The sequence below is a fragment of the Capricornis sumatraensis genome, chromosome 18 (assembly GCF_032405125.1).
Source record: "Capricornis sumatraensis isolate serow.1 chromosome 18, serow.2, whole genome shotgun sequence".
NCBI lineage: Eukaryota > Metazoa > Chordata > Mammalia > Artiodactyla > Bovidae > Capricornis > Capricornis sumatraensis.
The window spans coordinates 8,522,399-8,541,770 of record NC_091086.1 but is presented as its reverse complement, the minus strand read 5'-3'; the positions used below and the strand labels follow the sequence as shown (position 1 = coordinate 8,541,770).

The 19,372-nt window shown below is 43.9% G+C and overlaps 1 protein-coding gene across 1 annotated transcript in view; it reads right to left on the bottom strand.

The window, feature by feature from the left end:
* DOCK2 (dedicator of cytokinesis 2) overlaps nucleotides 1–19,372 on the bottom strand; it is a 444,911-nt gene that overhangs the window by 249,603 nt on the left and 175,936 nt on the right. Inside the window, exon 26 of the mRNA XM_068990795.1 lies at nucleotides 8,809–8,904. Within this exon, the coding sequence (XP_068846896.1) occupies nucleotides 8,809–8,904 (96 nt within the window). The remainder of the gene's footprint in view (nucleotides 1–8,808; nucleotides 8,905–19,372) is intronic.

Genomic DNA, 19,372 nt, shown 5'->3' with positions numbered 1-19,372 from the left:
ATGTCAATAAAACAGATAGCAGGAATCTCCCATTCCTTCAGCAGGTATTCACTGAGATCATCCTGTATGCCAGGAAACAGTGCATCCTAAGATGCCAAGTGATGAAGACAGGCATCGTCCTGCAGCTGCTAGGAAAGATGCCCTCATGGCAGTACGATGAACACACGAGGCTGAAGAGAGCGGAGGGATCTCAGCTCGGCTGAGCGGAATGTGGGTCAAGGCCTGAAGGAGGAAGAGGAGTTGGCACGGTGGAAGACCTTGTCCTGAGATGAAAGTTAGGAGGGACTGTTCTAGACCAGGGGTCCTCAAACTCCAGGACCTAATGCCTGATAATCTGAGGTGGAGCTGATGTAATAATAGTAGATATGAAGTGCGTGATAAATATAATGTGCCGGAAACATCCTGAAACCATGCCTCCCCCTCATCCACGGAAAAACTCTTTTCAAGGAACCTGGTCCATGGTGCCAAAAAGTTTGCAGACTGCCGCTCTAGACAAAGGGAGTGGCCTGTAGGAGAATGCAGAAAGGGAAAGGAGCATTCCAGGAGCAACGGAGCAGTTCCCTTGAGCTGGCACAAGTGTGGGAGTTAAGGGGCACTGGGGAAAGCATAGCCTGTACCGGGTGCCCGAGAGCCATGCTGAGCAGCTGGGCCTTCATCCTGGGAAACTGTGGGGCCAATGATGCTTTATCTCCAAGAGAAGTGCTACTTTAGAAGACCAAGTTGGCCACAGTGTGAAGAGTTGGAACAGAAAGAGAAAGAAGGGAGAGTGTCCTATGAGAAGCTGCAGCGATGGCAGCAGTGAGAGACAGTCATGGCCAGACCCAGGCTGGTGGCATCAGTGGCAGAGAGAAGCGCTTCCGTTTGAGAGGTCTTCAGACTAGAATGAGCAGAGCACGGAGAAGAGCTGCACGTGGAAGGAGGCTCTCTGTCCTTCCAAAGCCCTTTAGAATCTCCATGTCTCCATTCTGCACTGTCTTCTGTAAGACCTGCCATTTCATAAGCACCAACACGCAAATAAACAGAAAATTTTTCTGAGTTCATAGGTTTTCATGGTTCAGTCACCAGAACTGAACAGCTTGATCCTAAAGATATCATTGCCATCATAAAGCCACCAACATTTTATGCCATCTTATAGGTTTCTAAAAGTTACCACACAGGTCATCCCATTAGGTTCCATGGTCTAGGCAGAAAAGCAGCTAGGTTTATGGTGCTCGTTATGACTTTTAGAATATTTGATGCCTAAAGAGCAATTTAAGGTATTAATAGTGTAGGAGTATTTAAGTATATTTAAGTAATTTAAGTAATATTTAAGTATATTCTATTTAAGATCAGGGACTCCAGCAATAGCACCTCTTGGGTTCAAATTCTAGCTCTTTCAACAAATAAACTGTGTGGTTACAGGCAAGCTACATAACCTTTCTATTCTTGTTATTTCATTTGTAAAATATGAGTACCTGATGCAGATTAAGTGAGGTGAAACACATATGGTGACTTAACTTTCTGCTTGGAACACTGATGTTTTCTCAATAAATGAGAGCTTTAGTATACACATCATTTTAATGAAGTGTTAAGTCACCAAGTGAAGGTCAAGAGTCAGCTGACCACTTCTGGTCGAGACCCCCACCTCCTCAGGTCCTGGACTGCCCTCAGACGTGCTCTCCACGGGATGGGCTTGAGTGTGGGTGGGGCTGGCACTGCCACCATGCCCCTGCACAGGCCACCTGAGTCACTGGGCTCACAGGTGGCAGAGAGTAATCAAGCAGGTGGGCCATTTGTCATTTGGAAAGCAAAGTCAGAGCTTTGAAATCCTGGCTCTCTGATGACTCAGGTGCTTTTTGAAGGATGTTTTCCACTTTTTTTTTTTTCCTTTTTGAATAAACTGCTCTGAAATTCTGGAGCTAGCCTCATCTCAACTGCATTTACCTGCATTTAATCACTCAGTAGACTCCTCTGCGAAAACTGGGGTAATTAGGCCCAAAATATATCACCAAGAGGCTTATTTTAACTACCTAAAATAAAGCCAGATCTTAATTTCAACAAAATTACCAGATAATTTCCCTTCCAAGAACTTCTGGTGGTGCTCAGGATTCCTGATTCTCCCTGTGGGATTGTCCAGCCTCCGCGGTGGGAGGCCAGAGGCTGGGCACAGCCTCTTCTAGAGCAGACGGCAGCAGGACTCATCAGCCAGAGAGGGGTTCCCTGAGGCCCCCTCACCTGTACAGGTCAACTTGGACATTTTCCCCCACACTTTGAGACCTGGGGGACAACACAAGGTACACACGGTCTGATGTCAGAGGTCCCTTGGTTCACATCCCATCCTGCTACTAGCCATGTGACTTTTAACTATGATGCTTCCATCTTTGGAAGCTCAGTCAGTCTATTCTCCTGACCAATGGGAGAGGATGACACTTACCTGTGAGCCTCAAAAATGAACTCCATCGCACAATAGGGATTTTCAGTTAAACTTTCTTATATTTTAGCAATCTCTGGAGATTACAATCAGTGCAATAATAAACCACCTTGCTGCAGTTTAATTGGTAGCAAGATCTCGTTCTAATGAGATCATAAAATCATGGTGCATCTTACAGTGGGTAAAATATGACTTTAGCGCATAGAAACCATTCCCTTGTGAAAATGCAGGCTTTTAGACTACTGGCTTTTTCCATTGCGTGTTTGCTCTTACACAACAACTTCTTAAGGAGCTAAGAATATGTGAAAGGGAATATTGGTTGTAAAGGAGCTTTTGGACTAAGCCAGAAAACAGCAATTACTTCAGTCAATACATAATATTTGCAAGAATCTTGTATACATTGCTGTTCTCTAATCTTATGCTTATAACAGACATCACAAATCAATTCAGCACTTCTTCCCACTGAGCCAAGATGTAGCCTAGAATTTTTTTCAACACAGTACAACAGGCAGCCATTGCCAACCCACCAGAGCTGGCACATAAAGTGAAATCTATTTTCTGTCCCTGACTCAGGGCCTCAGAAGGCAGGGAAAGAGAGAAAGAGTATGGGCATTGGCCAAATTAGGAAACTTAGATATATGAAAAAGATCTCAAAAAATAATACAGTTCATTGTGCAAGGTCTACAGTGTGGAAACTGTCTCCTACTCTCCCTTATCCAAAAGGTCCTTTCTACCAAACCATGGTGACTTTCTCAGCATCAAAGTCAAAATCTTTGGTCATTTAAGTAAATAAACATTTATCTGACAGATTAGACTCTGGCAAAGAGAAGAAGAGAGAGAAGCAGTCATGTAAAAGTTTGTTTTTCTTTTTGTAAAACTTTCCTTTTGCTCATTTGTTACCATCAACATTTCATTGTTCAGGCAGATGGTCTACAGAGAAAAATCAGGAATGGCTATTTCCAGCAAATGATAATTACAGTGTGCTGCACACAAGAATCAATCCATCCTAGCTAGGGTTTCTGTAATTTTAATAGCTATCACCTTTTATTGCAACGTTTCTACTCCTACAAATAAGGAAAAAAGTCATCATTTAATCCCACATAGTGACAAAAGAGCAGCTCAGCCTACACCCCACTGAGGCCTCGGGACTTCAGAAGTAGATGCTCCTGGGTTTCGTCATAAATATTGATTGTTTAATATTCCCAAGTAATGGAAACTAGCCAATAAAATTCATATCTGGAAAATTTAAAGTGATGGTTGGAATGGAAATCTCGTCTCCTTGTCAAATTTCAATTTGAATTTAAATTGGGGCCTTCAGTGCTAATACAGAGACCCCTGACCTCTGAGTAATTACTTTCCAACATAATTTTCTTTAATTTGGATGAGATAGTTCTAAGAATTGCTGGAAAGGCCCATTTTATGAAAATGAAGCAAAATCTTAGGAAAGACCTGTTTTATTTCTTCCTTCTAGTTCAGGCTCCTGAAGAAGGATATGGCAATCCACTCCAGTATTCTTGCCTGGGAAATTCCATGGACAGAAGAGCCTACTGGGCTACAATCCATGGGGCTGCAAAAGAGTCAGACAGGACTTAGCAGCTAAAGAACAACAACAAGTTTAGGCACGGCCCTGTTTCTACTGAGGTGTGCTTGCTACACGCCTCTAGGACCCCCTGCTCAGCACTCTCAGCACTGTAATCACAGCAGCAAACCCAAGAGTCACGGAGACTAACGACACCGCTTGCAGCTCAGAACTTCTGCAAGGCTCCTAGCATCAGGCTGGAGTGGAGCGAAGGGAAGGCCTCTCAGTCATGTCCAACTCTTTGCATGGGCTCTTTGTCCATGGAATTCTCCAGGCCAGAATCCTGGAGTGGGTAGCCTTTCACTTCTCCAGGGGATCTTCCCAAGCCAGGGATCACACCCGGACTGCAGGCAGACTCTTCCACCAACTGAGCCACCAGGGAAGCCCAGCATCAGGCCTGGGCAGGGCAGGGCAAGTCGGAACAGGCAATTCTTTACACTCTGCCCACACTTCCTGAAATGTGGGTTCCCGGTACTCAGAAAAAGTGTTCCCTGGAAAAGGAAAGGCTATCTAAATTGAGAGCAGAGCACATGTAAAAATACGAAGGCACAGTACAGCACCGCACTTTCAGGGAGTATTTCCCTCATTCCTCTGCTCAACAGATGTTCACTGAGCACCCACAGTAAACCAGGTACCCTGCTAGGTGAGAAGGGTAAAAGGATGAGTTAAATGTGGTCCCTGTCCTCACGGCGGCCCATGGAATACAGGGGTCATGAGCACAGAAGTCAGAAAACCCCCTCGTAAATGACTAAGTATAGCAAGCCTGATGACTGAGTGTGTCACCAGGGGTGCTGGGAGCCAAGTGGGGAGTCGGGTGGGGAGGCACCAGGTCAGAGGTGCTGAAAACAGCAGGACTTGGTGAGTGGCTAGAAGCGGCAGCGGTGAGAGGGAGGGGTCAAGGGCAGCACCTCAGTTCTAGGAGGTCAGTTCCATAAGCTGAGATGGTGAATGCTGGGAGTGTGCAGGAGACTCCAGGGGGTTCGTGACGAGCTGGGTTTGGGATACAGGGAGTGTGAGGTACTTGAGAGGCATCGCCTTGGAGGTCACGGTTCTGCAGGCCCAGACTCATTTCTGAGCCTTTGTGCTGAGTGTATAAGAGGCTCTCAGGAAACACTGAGTGGATAAACCAATGAATACCATGTAGAAGAAACACCTGCGCCAGCGCTTCTCATGTGCTCCTGCGTTTAACTGTCACAGCAACTCAGTGAACAAGGCCTGTTATTACCCCCATTTGACAGACAGGTCCAAGTCTCAGGTCTTACGGTGCAAGAGAAGAACTACAGATGCCAACCTCACAGATGAAAATGACTTAGAAACAAAGCAAAGCAGGCAAAGGAAAAGATGCTCGGTGCCAACAGGCGTCAGATAAACAAGTGAAAACCGCAGTGAGGTGCCACCAGAACTGTTAAAACCTGAAGGACCGACAGTATCAAGTGTTGGTGAGGATGTAGGCAGACACAGAACACCCACACACTGCTGACGGGAACGTAAAATGGCAAAAACATTAGGGAAAAGAACTCGGCCGTTTTTTATAAAGTTAGACATACACTTCCCATGGGCCCCAGCAATTCCACTTCTACATTTCTACCCAAGAGAAACTAGAGTTTGGTCACACAACATTTACATGTAAATGTTCACAGCAACATTATTCACAATAGCCAAAAATCATAAACAATTCAATATCTATCAACTGAAAAAGAATAAACAAAATGCAATATATTCATACAGTGTAATACCTTTTAGCAATTAAAAGGAATTTCATACTGAAATACCCTAAAATATGGACAAACTTCAAAAAACCTATTCAAAAACAAAAGCCAGATACAAAGGGCCTCCAACTGTATGATTTGATACATATGTATGTGAGAAAAGGCAAATCTATAGAGACAGAAAATAGATTAGTGGTTGCTGACCCAGCTAGGGTAGGGGTAAAGCGGTAGGGGTGGGCTGGAGAGTCACTGCAAACAGAACTTTTGGGGGTGAAAAAGTATTTTAAACTAAATTATGGTTATGGTTGCACAACTGTATGCATTATCAAAGCTCATCAAACTGAATATTTATTATGGTTAAATTTAAAGGTAAATAAATTATATCTTAACGAAGCTGTTAAAAAAAGAAAGATGAGAGAGCTGTGTGATTTAGAAGAATCGGGAGACCTCAACCAGGTTGATGAGGTTTGGGCAGCTTTACAGGGGAGTCTGTTTGTGCTGGACCTAAAAGACTAGGCAGGATTTCAACAGATTAAGATAACACACAAAGAAATTCCAGACAACGAAAGCAGCATGAAAGTGAACAAATGCCAGGCACATTTGGGCAATATCAGTTCAGTTCAGTTCAGTTGCTCAGTCGTGTCTGACTCTTTGTGACCCCAAGGACTACAGCACGCCAGGCTGCAGCTGGGGCAATATACCGATATCCATTTTGGCTAGATACTGTGGATGGATAAAAGCAGATGAAAAGGCTGAAAATTTTGGTTATGGCCAGATCACAGAAGCTGAGAATGGCCAGACTAGTGCATTCATACCTTAATTTGTAGGTATTAATTTGTAGGTAGACAGTAGGGAGCCACTGAACATTCTGGAGTAGGGGAGTGTCCTGGCAAACATTAACAGGCCAGCAGTGAGCAGTGAGCATCGTGCATCGGAAGGGCAAGCAGCCGGGGCACGGCACCAAATAAAGGTCTCAGCATGAAACAGGGCCAGACTCGGCTCGCCTGACTATGTTGCTAATGTGAAGGGACAGAGAGACACACTGTACCAAAGAGAAAGCAAAATAATAACAGACACCAGCTACTTGGTGCTTTCTATGACCCAGGCACTGTTTCAAAGACTCACTGCTCTAAAAAGATACAGACTTAAGAGCCTGCTATATATGGGATGAGTCAAATAGACCGATGATCCTCTTTAGGTCTGGCTCCAGAGAGAAGGAATAAAGATTCGGGAGGTCATAAAATGCTTACCTAAGGTGCATTACGGGAACCACAGATGTGGAAACTTGTAACTGAATAAAAAATAATGGTGATGCTTTAAAGGTGGAAGGACGGACAAATGACAGAGGATGAGGCACATGGCTGGCTGCTTCAGAAGGCAGGAGTACCTGGGCGTTGCTGGTGCCCTCCCTGGATGTCACCACTCTCTTAAATGTACATACTGTGCCGTAAGGAACCAAGCACCCACATGAGTGGACAAGACTGAATGGGGAGAAAGAAGACTGTTACACTCAGCTGCTTCGAGGCAGGGATCAAATACTTGCCCAGCTACTGTTAGAATAAACCCTCAGCACCGCATGTCCTGTATCCATGAAGCAGGACTACAGTTATTGATAGTCAACATCCCCAAACCTGGCTCATATCGTACTGTTTTAAAGTAGAGATCTCAAACTGGCTTTCTGAAAGCCGAATCCAGATGTTTGGGGATCATAAAATGTTTATAAATATTTTTAAGCAGCTGCCAACACTTAAACATCAGGAAATTTCACATAAAGTATGGGAATTTTCAGCTTCTCTCAAGAAGTTGGGAGTTCTGGCAGCTGTATAGCTAATCCCACATAGTTTCAATCAATCAAATCTTAGTAGTACTTGTCTCCATTAATCTTTAGAGTTCCTGCCTGGTACATTTCATTTCTTCCTTCACTCATTCATTCACTCAACAAGTATTTATCAAGTACCTACTATATTCTAGGCACAAATGAACAAAACAGACAAAGATCTTTTCATTCTTCAGCTCATATTATTACAAGGAGGGCCAGCCAATAAGCAAAGAAAAGAAGAATGTATATATATATGCATATATATACACACACACACACACGCACATAGATATATACAGATATATATCACTTATATGGTGATGAGTACTACAAGAGTCCCTTGGACTGCAAGGAGATCAAACCAGTCAATCCTAGAGGAAACCAGTCCTGAATATTCATTGGAAGGACTGACACTGAAGCTGAAACTCCAATACTTTGGCCACCTGACGTGAAGAATGGACTCATTGGAAAAGACTCTGATGCTGGGAAAGATTGAAGGCAGGAGGAGAAGGGGATGACAGAGGATGAGATGGTTGGATGGTATCACCGACTTGATGGACATGAGTTTGAGTGAGCTCTGGGAGTTGGTGACGGACAGGGAAGTCTGCTGTGCTGCAGTCCATGGGGTCGCAGAGTTGGAGGCGACTGAACTGAACTGAACTAAACATGCAGGAGTAGGGTGTAGAGACGGAAAGCAGGTGGACAAGTGCTGGATACTGTGGACAGAGCAGTCAGGCAGGGAAGTCTCTCCGATAAGGTGGCACCTAAGCCAAGATTTGATTAGCGTCAGGGTATAAGCAGGGAAGAGAGGCCAGGCAGAGGGAAGAGCAGATGGAATAATGTTTCATGTGTGGGAGAAACACATAAGAGAGCCACCAAGGGGGAGAGGGCATTTCAAGTTCTAGCAATTTCAAGTTCTCACTCCGAGTGAGGTGGGAGACCACTGGTGAGACTGAGCAAAGGCGTGGCACAGTTGGACACGCCTTACTTACACAATCTTCTCTCTGGCGACAGAACATTCCACCATTTATAGATGAGGAGGTTGAGACTGAGAAAGGCTCCACTTACCTTCTACATTCATCTTGGTGGACAAACCCTAAGCCCAAGTTTATCTTAGCAACTTGAGTTAACTCTCATGTTCTCCAGACCCACATAGCGAAAATCTGACCTTTATAATCCAAAACAAAGCAACAATTGTTGCTGGGTGTTTGATGCAACCGATGTTCCAGAAAATTCATCCCTTGACCCCAAACAGTTTGGAATGTTTGACAAGCGGAAAAGATCTACTTACAATCAGAACATGATCCCGCCCCATTGTGATGACTGTCCGGTTCACCGTGCGAAGCAGCTGGACCATGATTTCTTGGATGTGGTGGTAGGTGAAGGCCTATAACACAGAGACATCTGTGTGACAACCAGGACACTGTACAATGTCTGCACACCTCTTCCAAAGGACACACAACTGCGGTAAAGCATGGTGATCACCACGCCCACCACCAGCACTACCAGCAGCACCATCATCGCCATCAAACTTCCTTGGCATCACCACCTGCTTGGGGCACCAGGAACTTCACTAACCACCTTAAACATAAGTCAGTAATTAAGAACTGAAACTCTGGAGTCCGAAATTTATGGTTCAGAATACTAAATATATCGAGAATTATTATATTATATTGGGTGAGTTACCTAACTTCTCTGAACCTTGGTTTCTTCATCCGTGTAACAGGATCTAACCTGGAATAAGAGGGAATTTAATGCAGGAAACTGGTTATACAGGTGATGAAAAAGCTGAGACACCAAAGAAGGTAACTTAGGGATTAGCAATAGCAGGCAGCCACTGTTACCTCTAGGCTGGAGTCTAGGCTGGAGAGACAAATAAAAGAAGGCAGTGTTTCTGTAGCTGGGACTGGGGTTAGGTAATGAAAACCATAACTATGGGAGAGCTTGTGCAGTTGAAAGTGCTTTATCCACTTTGGAGGAAGGAAGTCAACAATGAGGCAGGTTGTAACATTCACAGGGTTCTGCCACTTTAAATACAAGTCTCTGAACCTCGGGTAGGACTTGGTGGTGGTTTTTGAGCATTTGTTGTGGCAGGGAAGTGTTTTGTGTATGTCTGCCTATGTCCTCGGGTCCCTTTACCAGCACAGACTTAAGACACAGCGTTTCGTTCATGTGTACTTAGTCGTGGCCAAGTGGAAAGGCTGTGCAATTGGAAACACAGTAGCTCTGGACCTGAGTTCCAACTTTGCCCTCACCTGCTGTGTGACCTCACTCACCATCTTAACCTTTCTGAGCTTCACGATCCTTATTTATGAGCCGTGAAAGGTTTTCTAACCAGTCTCTCATGGTTGATGTGAACGTGAAAGTGGAACTGCCAATTCTGGAAAAGGTAGCTTGCCTGATTCCACTGCAGGGAGACCTGCAGGCCTGAGATAAGCCCCGGACAGCAGTGACTTCTGAATGGCATGTGGGATATTCTGATGGCTAGGAACCATGACACAAGGTAGCGAGGCGCTAGAAATGAAGGCTTGGACTTGGGAACATCCTGTGACTCCAGGACCTGACAACAGCCGGACATAGAGAAAGTGATAAAGAATGGTGGCTGGAAAAGCAGATGACCATTCACTCATTCATAAAGCACCTTATGTATCTTTGCTGCATCCAGCGTAACTATGGTGTATCTCTTAATGCAACAAATGAATGGAAAATAGGTTCACAGTTGCAAAAGAGAGAATGAGAAAACAAGAAGTGCTTATTACAAACTGTCCTCCCCTCCCAATGCGCCTTCAGTGACTCTTGGCACCCAAAGATGAATAACTCAGAGCTTGCTTTCTCTTTCTGCCCTACACTCACTTCTACATGCTGGCTAATCGCCGATTCCCCAGCCCCGTGGAGCTCACTTCAAGAACCTCCGCCACCAGAGCTGCCATCAGAGCACGCATTTTACAGAAACAATTCTCAGACTCCATTAGGTTCAGCCAGGCCTCAGTCTTTTGCTGGGCTTGAGCTCCCCCGCTATCCCGCCTTTCCCCACACCTTACGTTTTCCTCCTGATGCTCAGCAGTGGGCAAGAGAACATCTCCCTTTAACTTCTTGGCTACAGGTGAACGCCTCTCCTGATTTCCTTCCCCTTTGTTTCTTCAAGCCTTTTTACTGGTTTACAATCTCCTATTTCTTGCACCATGTGAGCGTGATGCTTATAGCTTACTAAATCCTGGCACATTGCTAAACGCTTTAGTTCCTCTCACAAGATGGGTGATATCTCCATCGTTCAGATAAGGAAACTGAAGCCAGAGAGGTCAAGTAATTTGTACAGAGACACCCAGCTAGAAAGTCAAGGAAACAGGATTCACACCCAGAAGTTTGGCTGCAGAGCCTTCTTGTCATCCAGTCTCACCCAGACTGGCTGGAACATGGACCCAGATTGCTGGTTGTTACTTTGAAACCTCGTTAGCCTCTTCCATACATCAAAATGGACAGACTCTTCCTTCAGTTGAGCCAGTTTCCAACTGCCCTCGGTGACTTCTAATCTTTTCTTTCCCTTTAAAGAAACGTTCAGTGCTTTTTTTTCATTACTCCATTATCTTCTCTGTATTCCTTTGCCATTTCATCAACTTAAGCCCACTGCAAAGTTATATGATAGTTTCCATTTGATGTTATTTTTTTCTAGGATTACATCTCTTCCTTTAACAATACAGATAATAAAACCCTTTTCTCTTGCCCCCCTGCCCCCTGCTTCTTTTAATAAGCCATTTTTCTTAGTCCAAAGAGCATCAATTAGACCGCTCAGGAAGTTTGGTATTTAAAAGTGGAAAACTGTCAAATTCAATTCATTTCACTCTGAAACCTCCCAAAGCAGAGTGCTTTGGGAGCAGACAGATTTGGGTGTGAATCTCAGTTCTGCTTATTTGAGCCAGGAGACCTTGGGTAAATTACCTTTCCTCTCTGCATTTCCGTTTTTTTAGTTATAAGATGTGACAAACAATAGAAACCTCAAAGTCCTGTTTTAAAATATAAAGTCCGGCAGGAAAAGGACTACGGGCCAACACGCAGCAAGCCTTCAGTGAGTGGCGGCTGCAACTCCTGCTCCCCTAGGTCTGCACCAGCATTCTGGCCCGCTTACAGAGTCCCATCACGTAGCAGAAAGTGCAGTGCAAGGCAATACCCAATCTAAACTCTGAATGATGTCGAAATGTCACCCGAAGAATGCAGAGCATACATGCAAATGGAAAACGTTCAAGATGATAAACCTGCGCTAAGCAGTAAAAATGCAGCCACAAATCACCCGCCGTTAATTGCTCCGCTGCCAGGCAAGGGAGGGAACTTCTAGGAACATGTCTTACAGGCGCGAACTAAACGGTGGCTTGTAATTGAAATGACAAACTCAGTCTTCCTATTATGGCCCTGGCAAAGAAATTACTCCTTCCAACCTAAACACACTGCAAATTGTAGTGACTTTTTTTCTCTTTTAATAATCATAAGCTGTGAGATCTGGAAGGAAGTTGGCGTCCTTTCTTTAAATGAAATCTTATGCTTAAACCTACTATATAACATAATGAAAGGAGAGTTCAAATGGGGGTGGAGGAGCAGCCCCTGCCTTCCTGGCTCATCCAAGCCCTGATGTCAGCCCAAGACTCTGTGGAATGAGGTTCAAAACTATTGCTTTCCCACAGTGCTTCCAGAATTGTGATACAGCATACCATATATGAGACCATTTTAAGCAGTAATACACAGACACAGCATTTCCTAACTTTGAATACAATTGTGTGAAAGGTGTCCTCTTCTTTCAAATTTTTCTTTAACTGTTTTGACAACACCAAGTAGAAAAGTCTTTCTTTAGTGCTAATATGCCTTTAGCACCCCTCTAGTTCATGCAAGATTCCTTTTTTAACAAAGAGGGAAGAGCAGACAGCACACGGCAGCATCTAGTTAGAACTTAGTAATATTCTTTTATGTTTATTGTGGTTATTTTTAAAGTTAAAGCTTATTTATGGCAAGTGTCTAGGAAAAAGATCCAAAAGCTGGAAATAAAGCAAAATGAGGATGCATGTTTTCTAAATAGAACATTTCTGACAAGCTCATATTGGAAAAGAGGGGAGTGGTCCTCTTAACATTCTCAGGAAATGTAATTTTGTTTGATTACCATCCACATCATGGCATCCGGTCCCATGACTTCATGGAAAATAGATGGGGAAACAGTGGAAACAGCGACAGACTTTATTTTTGGGGACTCCAAAAGCACTGCAGATGGTGACTGCAGCCATGAAATTAAAAGACGCTTGCTCCTTGGAAGAAAAGCTATGATCAACCTAGACAGCATATTAAAAAGCAGAGACATTACTTTGTCAACAAAGGTCCATCTAGTCAAAGCTCTGGTTTTTCCAGTAGTCATGTATGGATGTGAGAGTTGGACTATAATGAAAGCTGAGAGCTGAAGAATTGATGCTTTTGAACTATGATGTTAGAGAAGACTCTTCAGAGTCCAGTCAATCCGAAAGGAAATCAGTCCTGAATAGTCTTTGGAAGGACTGATGCTGAAGCTGAAACTCCAGTACTTTGGCCACCTGATGCCAAGAACTGATTCATTTGAAAAGACTCTGATGCTGGAAAAGACTGAAGGCAGGAGGAGAACAGAATGACAGAGGATGAGATGGTTGGATGGCATCACCGACTCAATGGACATGAGTTTGAGTAAACTCTGGGAGTTGGTGATGGACAGGGAGGCCTGGCGTGCTGCAGTCCATGGGGTCACAAAGAGTTGGACACGACTGAGCAGCTGAACTGAACTGAACCATCCACAACTGATTATAGCTCTATGAAGATGAAGGTTAACTTGTAGACAAATAACCAAATGTGAGTTTTGTTTTTGCTTTTTGCTGGTTTGCTAAAGGTTCTACTGATTTGTAGAATTTTGTCTTATATGTAAGGACGATTTTCTACAAGCATGTTGTTCTCCCCCCGCCAAAAAAATCAATAATCCTAAATACTTTTAAATCAGCTCTTTCATTGTTCAGCTTATACCCTACTTTATTAAATAAAACTCTGACACTTGCTACCTAATTGCATAAGATGATGTTAACAGATATTTATTTATTTGGTTGCACCATGTCTTAATCAGAGGCTTCCCTGAAGGCTCAGCAAGTAAAGAATCTGCCTGCAATGCAGGAGACATAGGAGCCATCGGTTCAATCCCTGGGGAGGAAAGGAAGATTCCCTGGAGGAGGAAAATGGTAAACCCACTCCAGTACTCTTGCCTGAGGAATTCCTTGGGCAGAAGGTCCTGGTGGGCTACAGTCCATGGGGTTGCAAAGAGTCAGACACGACTGAGTGACTGACGCAGGCACCACGCGTGTGATCCTCAGTCTTTGCTGCAGCACGTGAGGTCTTTAGCTGTGGCATGTGAACTCTCAGTCGCAGCGTGTGGGATCTAGTTCCCTGACCAGGGACGAAGCCCAGGGTCCCTGCACTGGGACCTTAGCCACTGGACCGCCAGCGGAAGTCCCCGTAAGCGAGGGCTGTGCATTATACAAGCGATGCTGACCACTTAATGACAGTGATATGAAGTTCTTTACTTCTATCAAAGTTACAAATGTATGTAGTTTAAAAACATCCTCCAAGGTTCACTAAAAAATAAAACAACAAAACAGCAGTGCCTCCTGTTCTGCCCAGGGGCACTTGTTTACTTCTTTTAGCCGCTAGAGTTGTTATTTTGGTATTTATAGCTGTTGCCAAAAACATGCTTGCATTATTCGTTTTTTAAACAAATGTTTTCTTCCTTTTGGTGCTATCTGCACGTTCTCCATCATATGACACAAGGATCTCACGCTCATTCCTGTCTCTTCCCCAGGTAGGCCCTTGCGTCCTTCCTGTTTCTCCTTCCCACCCAGCTGCAGTGTATGCAGTTTTGCTTTGACCCATATTTAGCATGGGCTTCCCTGGAGGCTCACACAGTAAAGAATCCACCTGTAATGCAGGAGACCCAGGTTTGATCCCTGGGTTGGGAAGATCCCCTGGAAAAGGGAGTGGCTACCCACTCCAGTATTCTTGCCTGAAGAATCTCATGGACAGAGGAGCCTGGCAGGCTACAGTCCATGGGGCTGCAAAGAGTTGGACATGACTGAGTGACTAACACTTTGACATTCATATTTAGCAGTTTTAAAAGTTCTATTAACTGTAACCAATTTCCATTTTAGTGCCACCTGGGAAGCCTGGAGTTCTTCCTTAGTTCTCTTTAACCAATGGTGACATTTTACTGTGGGCAACTCAAAGGCTGGTTGCCAACCCTGGGCACGGGAGTAGGGCTTATGGTCTGGAACCTTCACTGCAGGGTGACCTGATTGGGGAGTTAGTATGAGAAGCTCAGGTATCAGTACATACAATTCTTTCTTCTGGGCTAGTCTGGGCTGGTCAGATTACACAGACAAGACTTTTCTGATCTCTTGTCTGAAGGGTTAGGCCTGGCTGCCAGCATTGCAGAAGCTGAATGGGAGGCAAGTGCTGGGCCTGTCAGCTTCCAGGATGCATACTTTGATTGAAACCTTGTTTTGAGTGAGACATCACTCCCTTCGATTTTGCCTGGTGTCTCCTAGTCCAGATACCTGCTGTTTTATCCTCTTTATAGAACGAATGTCCAGTGACCCAGCTGCTCAGAGTCAGGCTGCTTCTTTCACAGGCTTGCCACTGATCCTCCTTGTTTGAGCTTCTCTCCTTCATCCTACCTCCAGGGACACTCGGTATCACCATTTCCTCAAACTGTGGGGGCAATCTTTGCTTTAGACTGGATGAGTTTTCAGCTTTCTGCATTGCTGGCTTATGAATCACGTCATTTATTACTTTTTCACATGATATCTATCTTCCTGTTATAAAACTCCCTTTAATATTTTTTCAGTAGGCTTTTTAACAGGGAGCAAAATATATAACCATGTTTTATCTACCACCTTTTCAAAGATGTCTATCCTAAAATTTCATGTTTAAATATTTATAAGTGAGTGGATTTAATTAGAAGAATTACAAGTACATGGGTCAATGTTTAAATAACAAAAAAATAAGATTATATAATGCAAATGCCTCAGGTTTTGAACTTCAACTTTCCTGGGAGAGTGGGTGGGTGAGCGCTACAAGGGCATGTAACCAGAGACAGTCATGTCATTAGAGCTAGAAGGAAGAGTCAGTTCTGGCGAGCAAAGCCCAGCTGACTGCTCCCTCTGCTCCAGCATGCGAACAGCCTTGGTCCTGTGTTCATGCCAAGGACAACCTCAGCTCCTCTTTTCAGTATTTCAATGAAGATTATCAGGTCACAGTTACAGAGTTAAATCCAAAGACCTTCTTTGTTTAACAAAAGAGTAATAATGCATGTTCTGTCCATAACATCCATGGACACTATTGTTTTCCTCTTCTTTGTGTTCCTATATAAAAAGTCTTTTCAACCTCTTTCTGATCTCGAAAGCACCACAAACACTAACCAAGAAAGAAAACATCCTAACTTCCAAGATAGTACCCACTATCACCTAAAGCAGAGTCATCCTCTCTCTTTTCTCTGGCTCCTGGAGGTGACATGATTTTCTCATGAGTTTAATTCTGGGTTTAATGCTGTTTTCTTTCCTCCTACGAGAACTGGTTTCCATTCTGAAAGACCTGACTTTACCACGGAAGAGCTCATTGTGTGAAGCAAGTGAAAGAGTCAGCTAGTGACTCAAGAGACGTGGGAGCCAGGATCAGTGAAGTTGGGTGGGGGTCTTTGCTGTACCCCATCATCTCTGCCTCTCCTACCCATGAGTAACCCCTGCTTTCTGGCTAGGACTCAGGCAGTTCCTTTATGTGGTCATGAGTGTCCTTGCACTATAGGTTAGTTTTCTCTAGAGAAGAAAGTTTGAGTTGGTGGTAGAGGGAGATAATAAAGGAAGGGAAGGTGTGGGTTCTTCCTCTCACACTGCTGCTACCTAACAATCTCAAGGGCATCCTAGAAGCTAGGGGCTGAGCATGTGGACTTGATGCACAATCTCATTTCCTTATCTTAAGAACCCACTGAAGCCCCAGATGTGAAATACAGGGATCAGAGAGGCTTACACAGGAACAACAGTTCCACTTGCTCAGGAATTATCCATTTATTGGTGGCCAAGTCTGAACCCGAGCTCATTTCTTTCTAATTCTATGCTCCTTCCACGATACCAAGTATGATGGTGGTGCTGAGGGGGGAAGTGCTTTAAACCCTCCAAAACCTCTCTGGCAATGATTTTCAGGATTCTAACGATACAGTCTCTCCTTGAGAGATTATAGAGCTACCACTATGTTCCTTCCTTGTGACGGTCAGTCTCACATCTTTGAGCCTCAGTTTCTTCATCTGTGGCATAATGGCACCCACAATACCAGAATTACTTTGAGAATCTAATGATTCTCTGTAGGTATTTCCAACACATGATTGCTACATTTTTTGACCTTTTACTACATATTATGCATATATTTGCTGGGAAAGATTGAAGGCAGAAGGAGAAAAGGGTGACAGAGAATAAGATTGTTGGATAGTATCACCAGTTCAATAGACATGAACTTGGGAAAACTCCAGGAGATGGTGAGGGACAGGGAAGCCTGGCGTGCTGCGGCCCAGAGGGTCCCAAAGAGTCGGACATGACTTGGTGACTGAACAACAACATGCATGTATTACCTTAAGGAATTCTGAAAGCCCCTATGAAATGAGGGAAATACTTTAATTATCCAAGATTTATAGATGAGGAAACCGAGAGGTTCTGGCTGTGGTCACATGCCACATAAATACTGATCCAAACTCCAATTCAAGTCTGTTTGACTTCAGAGTCCAGGCTTATAATTGCCATCGCCTCCATTTTTTAGGATCACAGAAACGAATGGATGTGGCAGCATCTTGTAGATGATACATCATTCTGTAAATGTGTCCAAAGTAAATAATAACACAGACATTTGTGTGCACAGCTGTTTATAGCATATTGTATCACTTATACTATCCAAATGTAGCAAGTAAGATAAATGTCTCCAAATCAGTATCCTATCATATAAACGATGGCTTATCCACACAATGGAGTAAGGGGAACAGAGATACATCTTGATTTGGAAAGATATCCTTAATATATCAGTACAAGCAGACTACACAGCACCACATATGATATAAGCCAATTTATATTTTGAAAAATATTTTTCTATGTCCAAAAGTTCTGAAAAAATTAATAGGGAACCATTAACAGTGATAATCTTGAACAGGGAGGAGAGGAAGAGATATGAGGTTAAAGGGACAATTTACTTGCTAAGATCTGTTGGACATTTTCACAATAATCATGTGTAATAATGGAGAAAATAGAACCATTGCCCAGTGGGAACAAAATGAGGGTCAGTCCACACAGCTAGGGCTTCCCTAGAGGCTCAGATGGTAATGAATCCGCCTGCAATGCAGGAGACCTCGGTTCAACCCCTGGGTCAGAAAGATCCCCTGGAGAAAGGAATGGCTACCCACTCCGGTATTCCTGCATGGACAGAGGAGCCTGGCAGGCTCCAGTCCATGGGGCTGCAAAGAGTCGGACATGACTGAGCGGCTAAGCCTGCGTGCATGCTACACGCCTAAGGAACCATATTCACAGAGGACTGGGTGGACACGCACCAGGGCTGCCGTGCACTGCAGCGGGCTCTGTGTTCAGAGGTGAGGGCCTCCCCTCCTGGGAGCCCTCACCCTGTGCTCCTGAGGTGCCCATGGAGCCTTGGTGCTCACATGCAGAGGGCTGTTGTCAACGTTACTGAGACAGAGTGGGCAAGAAGCACTGCAGAGTCACACAGGTCAACGCTTTTGTAAAAGGCACAACTATGAAAATTTTATTCCATTTATCAAAAGCTTTTTACCTGCATTTCATGGCAAGTAAAAAAATCTACTTAAAGCAACAAGAAAAAAAGTGACAAAACTATCACCTCTCTCTCACACAGACACAAATACCATTGTGCCTAGAGAGAAATGTTTTTATTTAGATTCTGTAAGTTGTTTTGTGGGGGTTTTATTAACACACTGAGATCTCCAACACACAGCCTAGAGTGCAGAAAACTGAACCTCCCAAAGTCTAAGAGTCCATTATCTTAATGCTGATGAATGGAGGCTGGGTGGGGCCATTTGTGAAGATGTACCTTGGAGATGCTCTATTTCACGTTTTTTTCTTCAAAACAGAAGGAATCTACGGGCATTGTGTAAGGAGCAATGAATAAAGAACACAACTAACATCTGTTGAATTCATACTGCATGTCCGGCAACGGGCTGTATTCAGTCCAGTTCAGTTCGGTCGCTCAGTCGTGTCCGACTCTCTGCAACCCCGGGGACCGCAGCACGCCAGGCTTCCCTGTCCATCACCAACTCCCGAGCTGTGTGCTTAGTTATTATTTTGCTGCATCTTGACCAAAACCCTGGGGATAACTGTTACCCTATTTTAAGATGTAAAATAAGGTCCACTGTAATCTAATTATTATTCCTGTTCAATATATGTTGAGTACTTAATATATGCCAGATAATTCTGCAAGGTCTTTACAGGTGCATCTCATTTAATTCACAGAATAATCTTATCAATCTACTACCCTGGTTCTCCCCATGCTACAGATGAGGGAATTCAGAGGTTTATTAAACTTGTCCAGAATCATAGAGCAGGTGATGGAGCTGAATCTGAATTTATGGCCTCTCAGCTGTGAAGCTCCTGCGTTATGTGCATGGCCCTTCATAGAAACTTTGTATTATTTATAACACATGTGTGTAACAAGGAGAAAAAATTAACAAGTGGCCCACCAGAAATGGGCTCCTTTAAGGCTTCCACTTTAGAAATGGAGCTTGTGAGCTATTTATAATATTTTTAATTAAC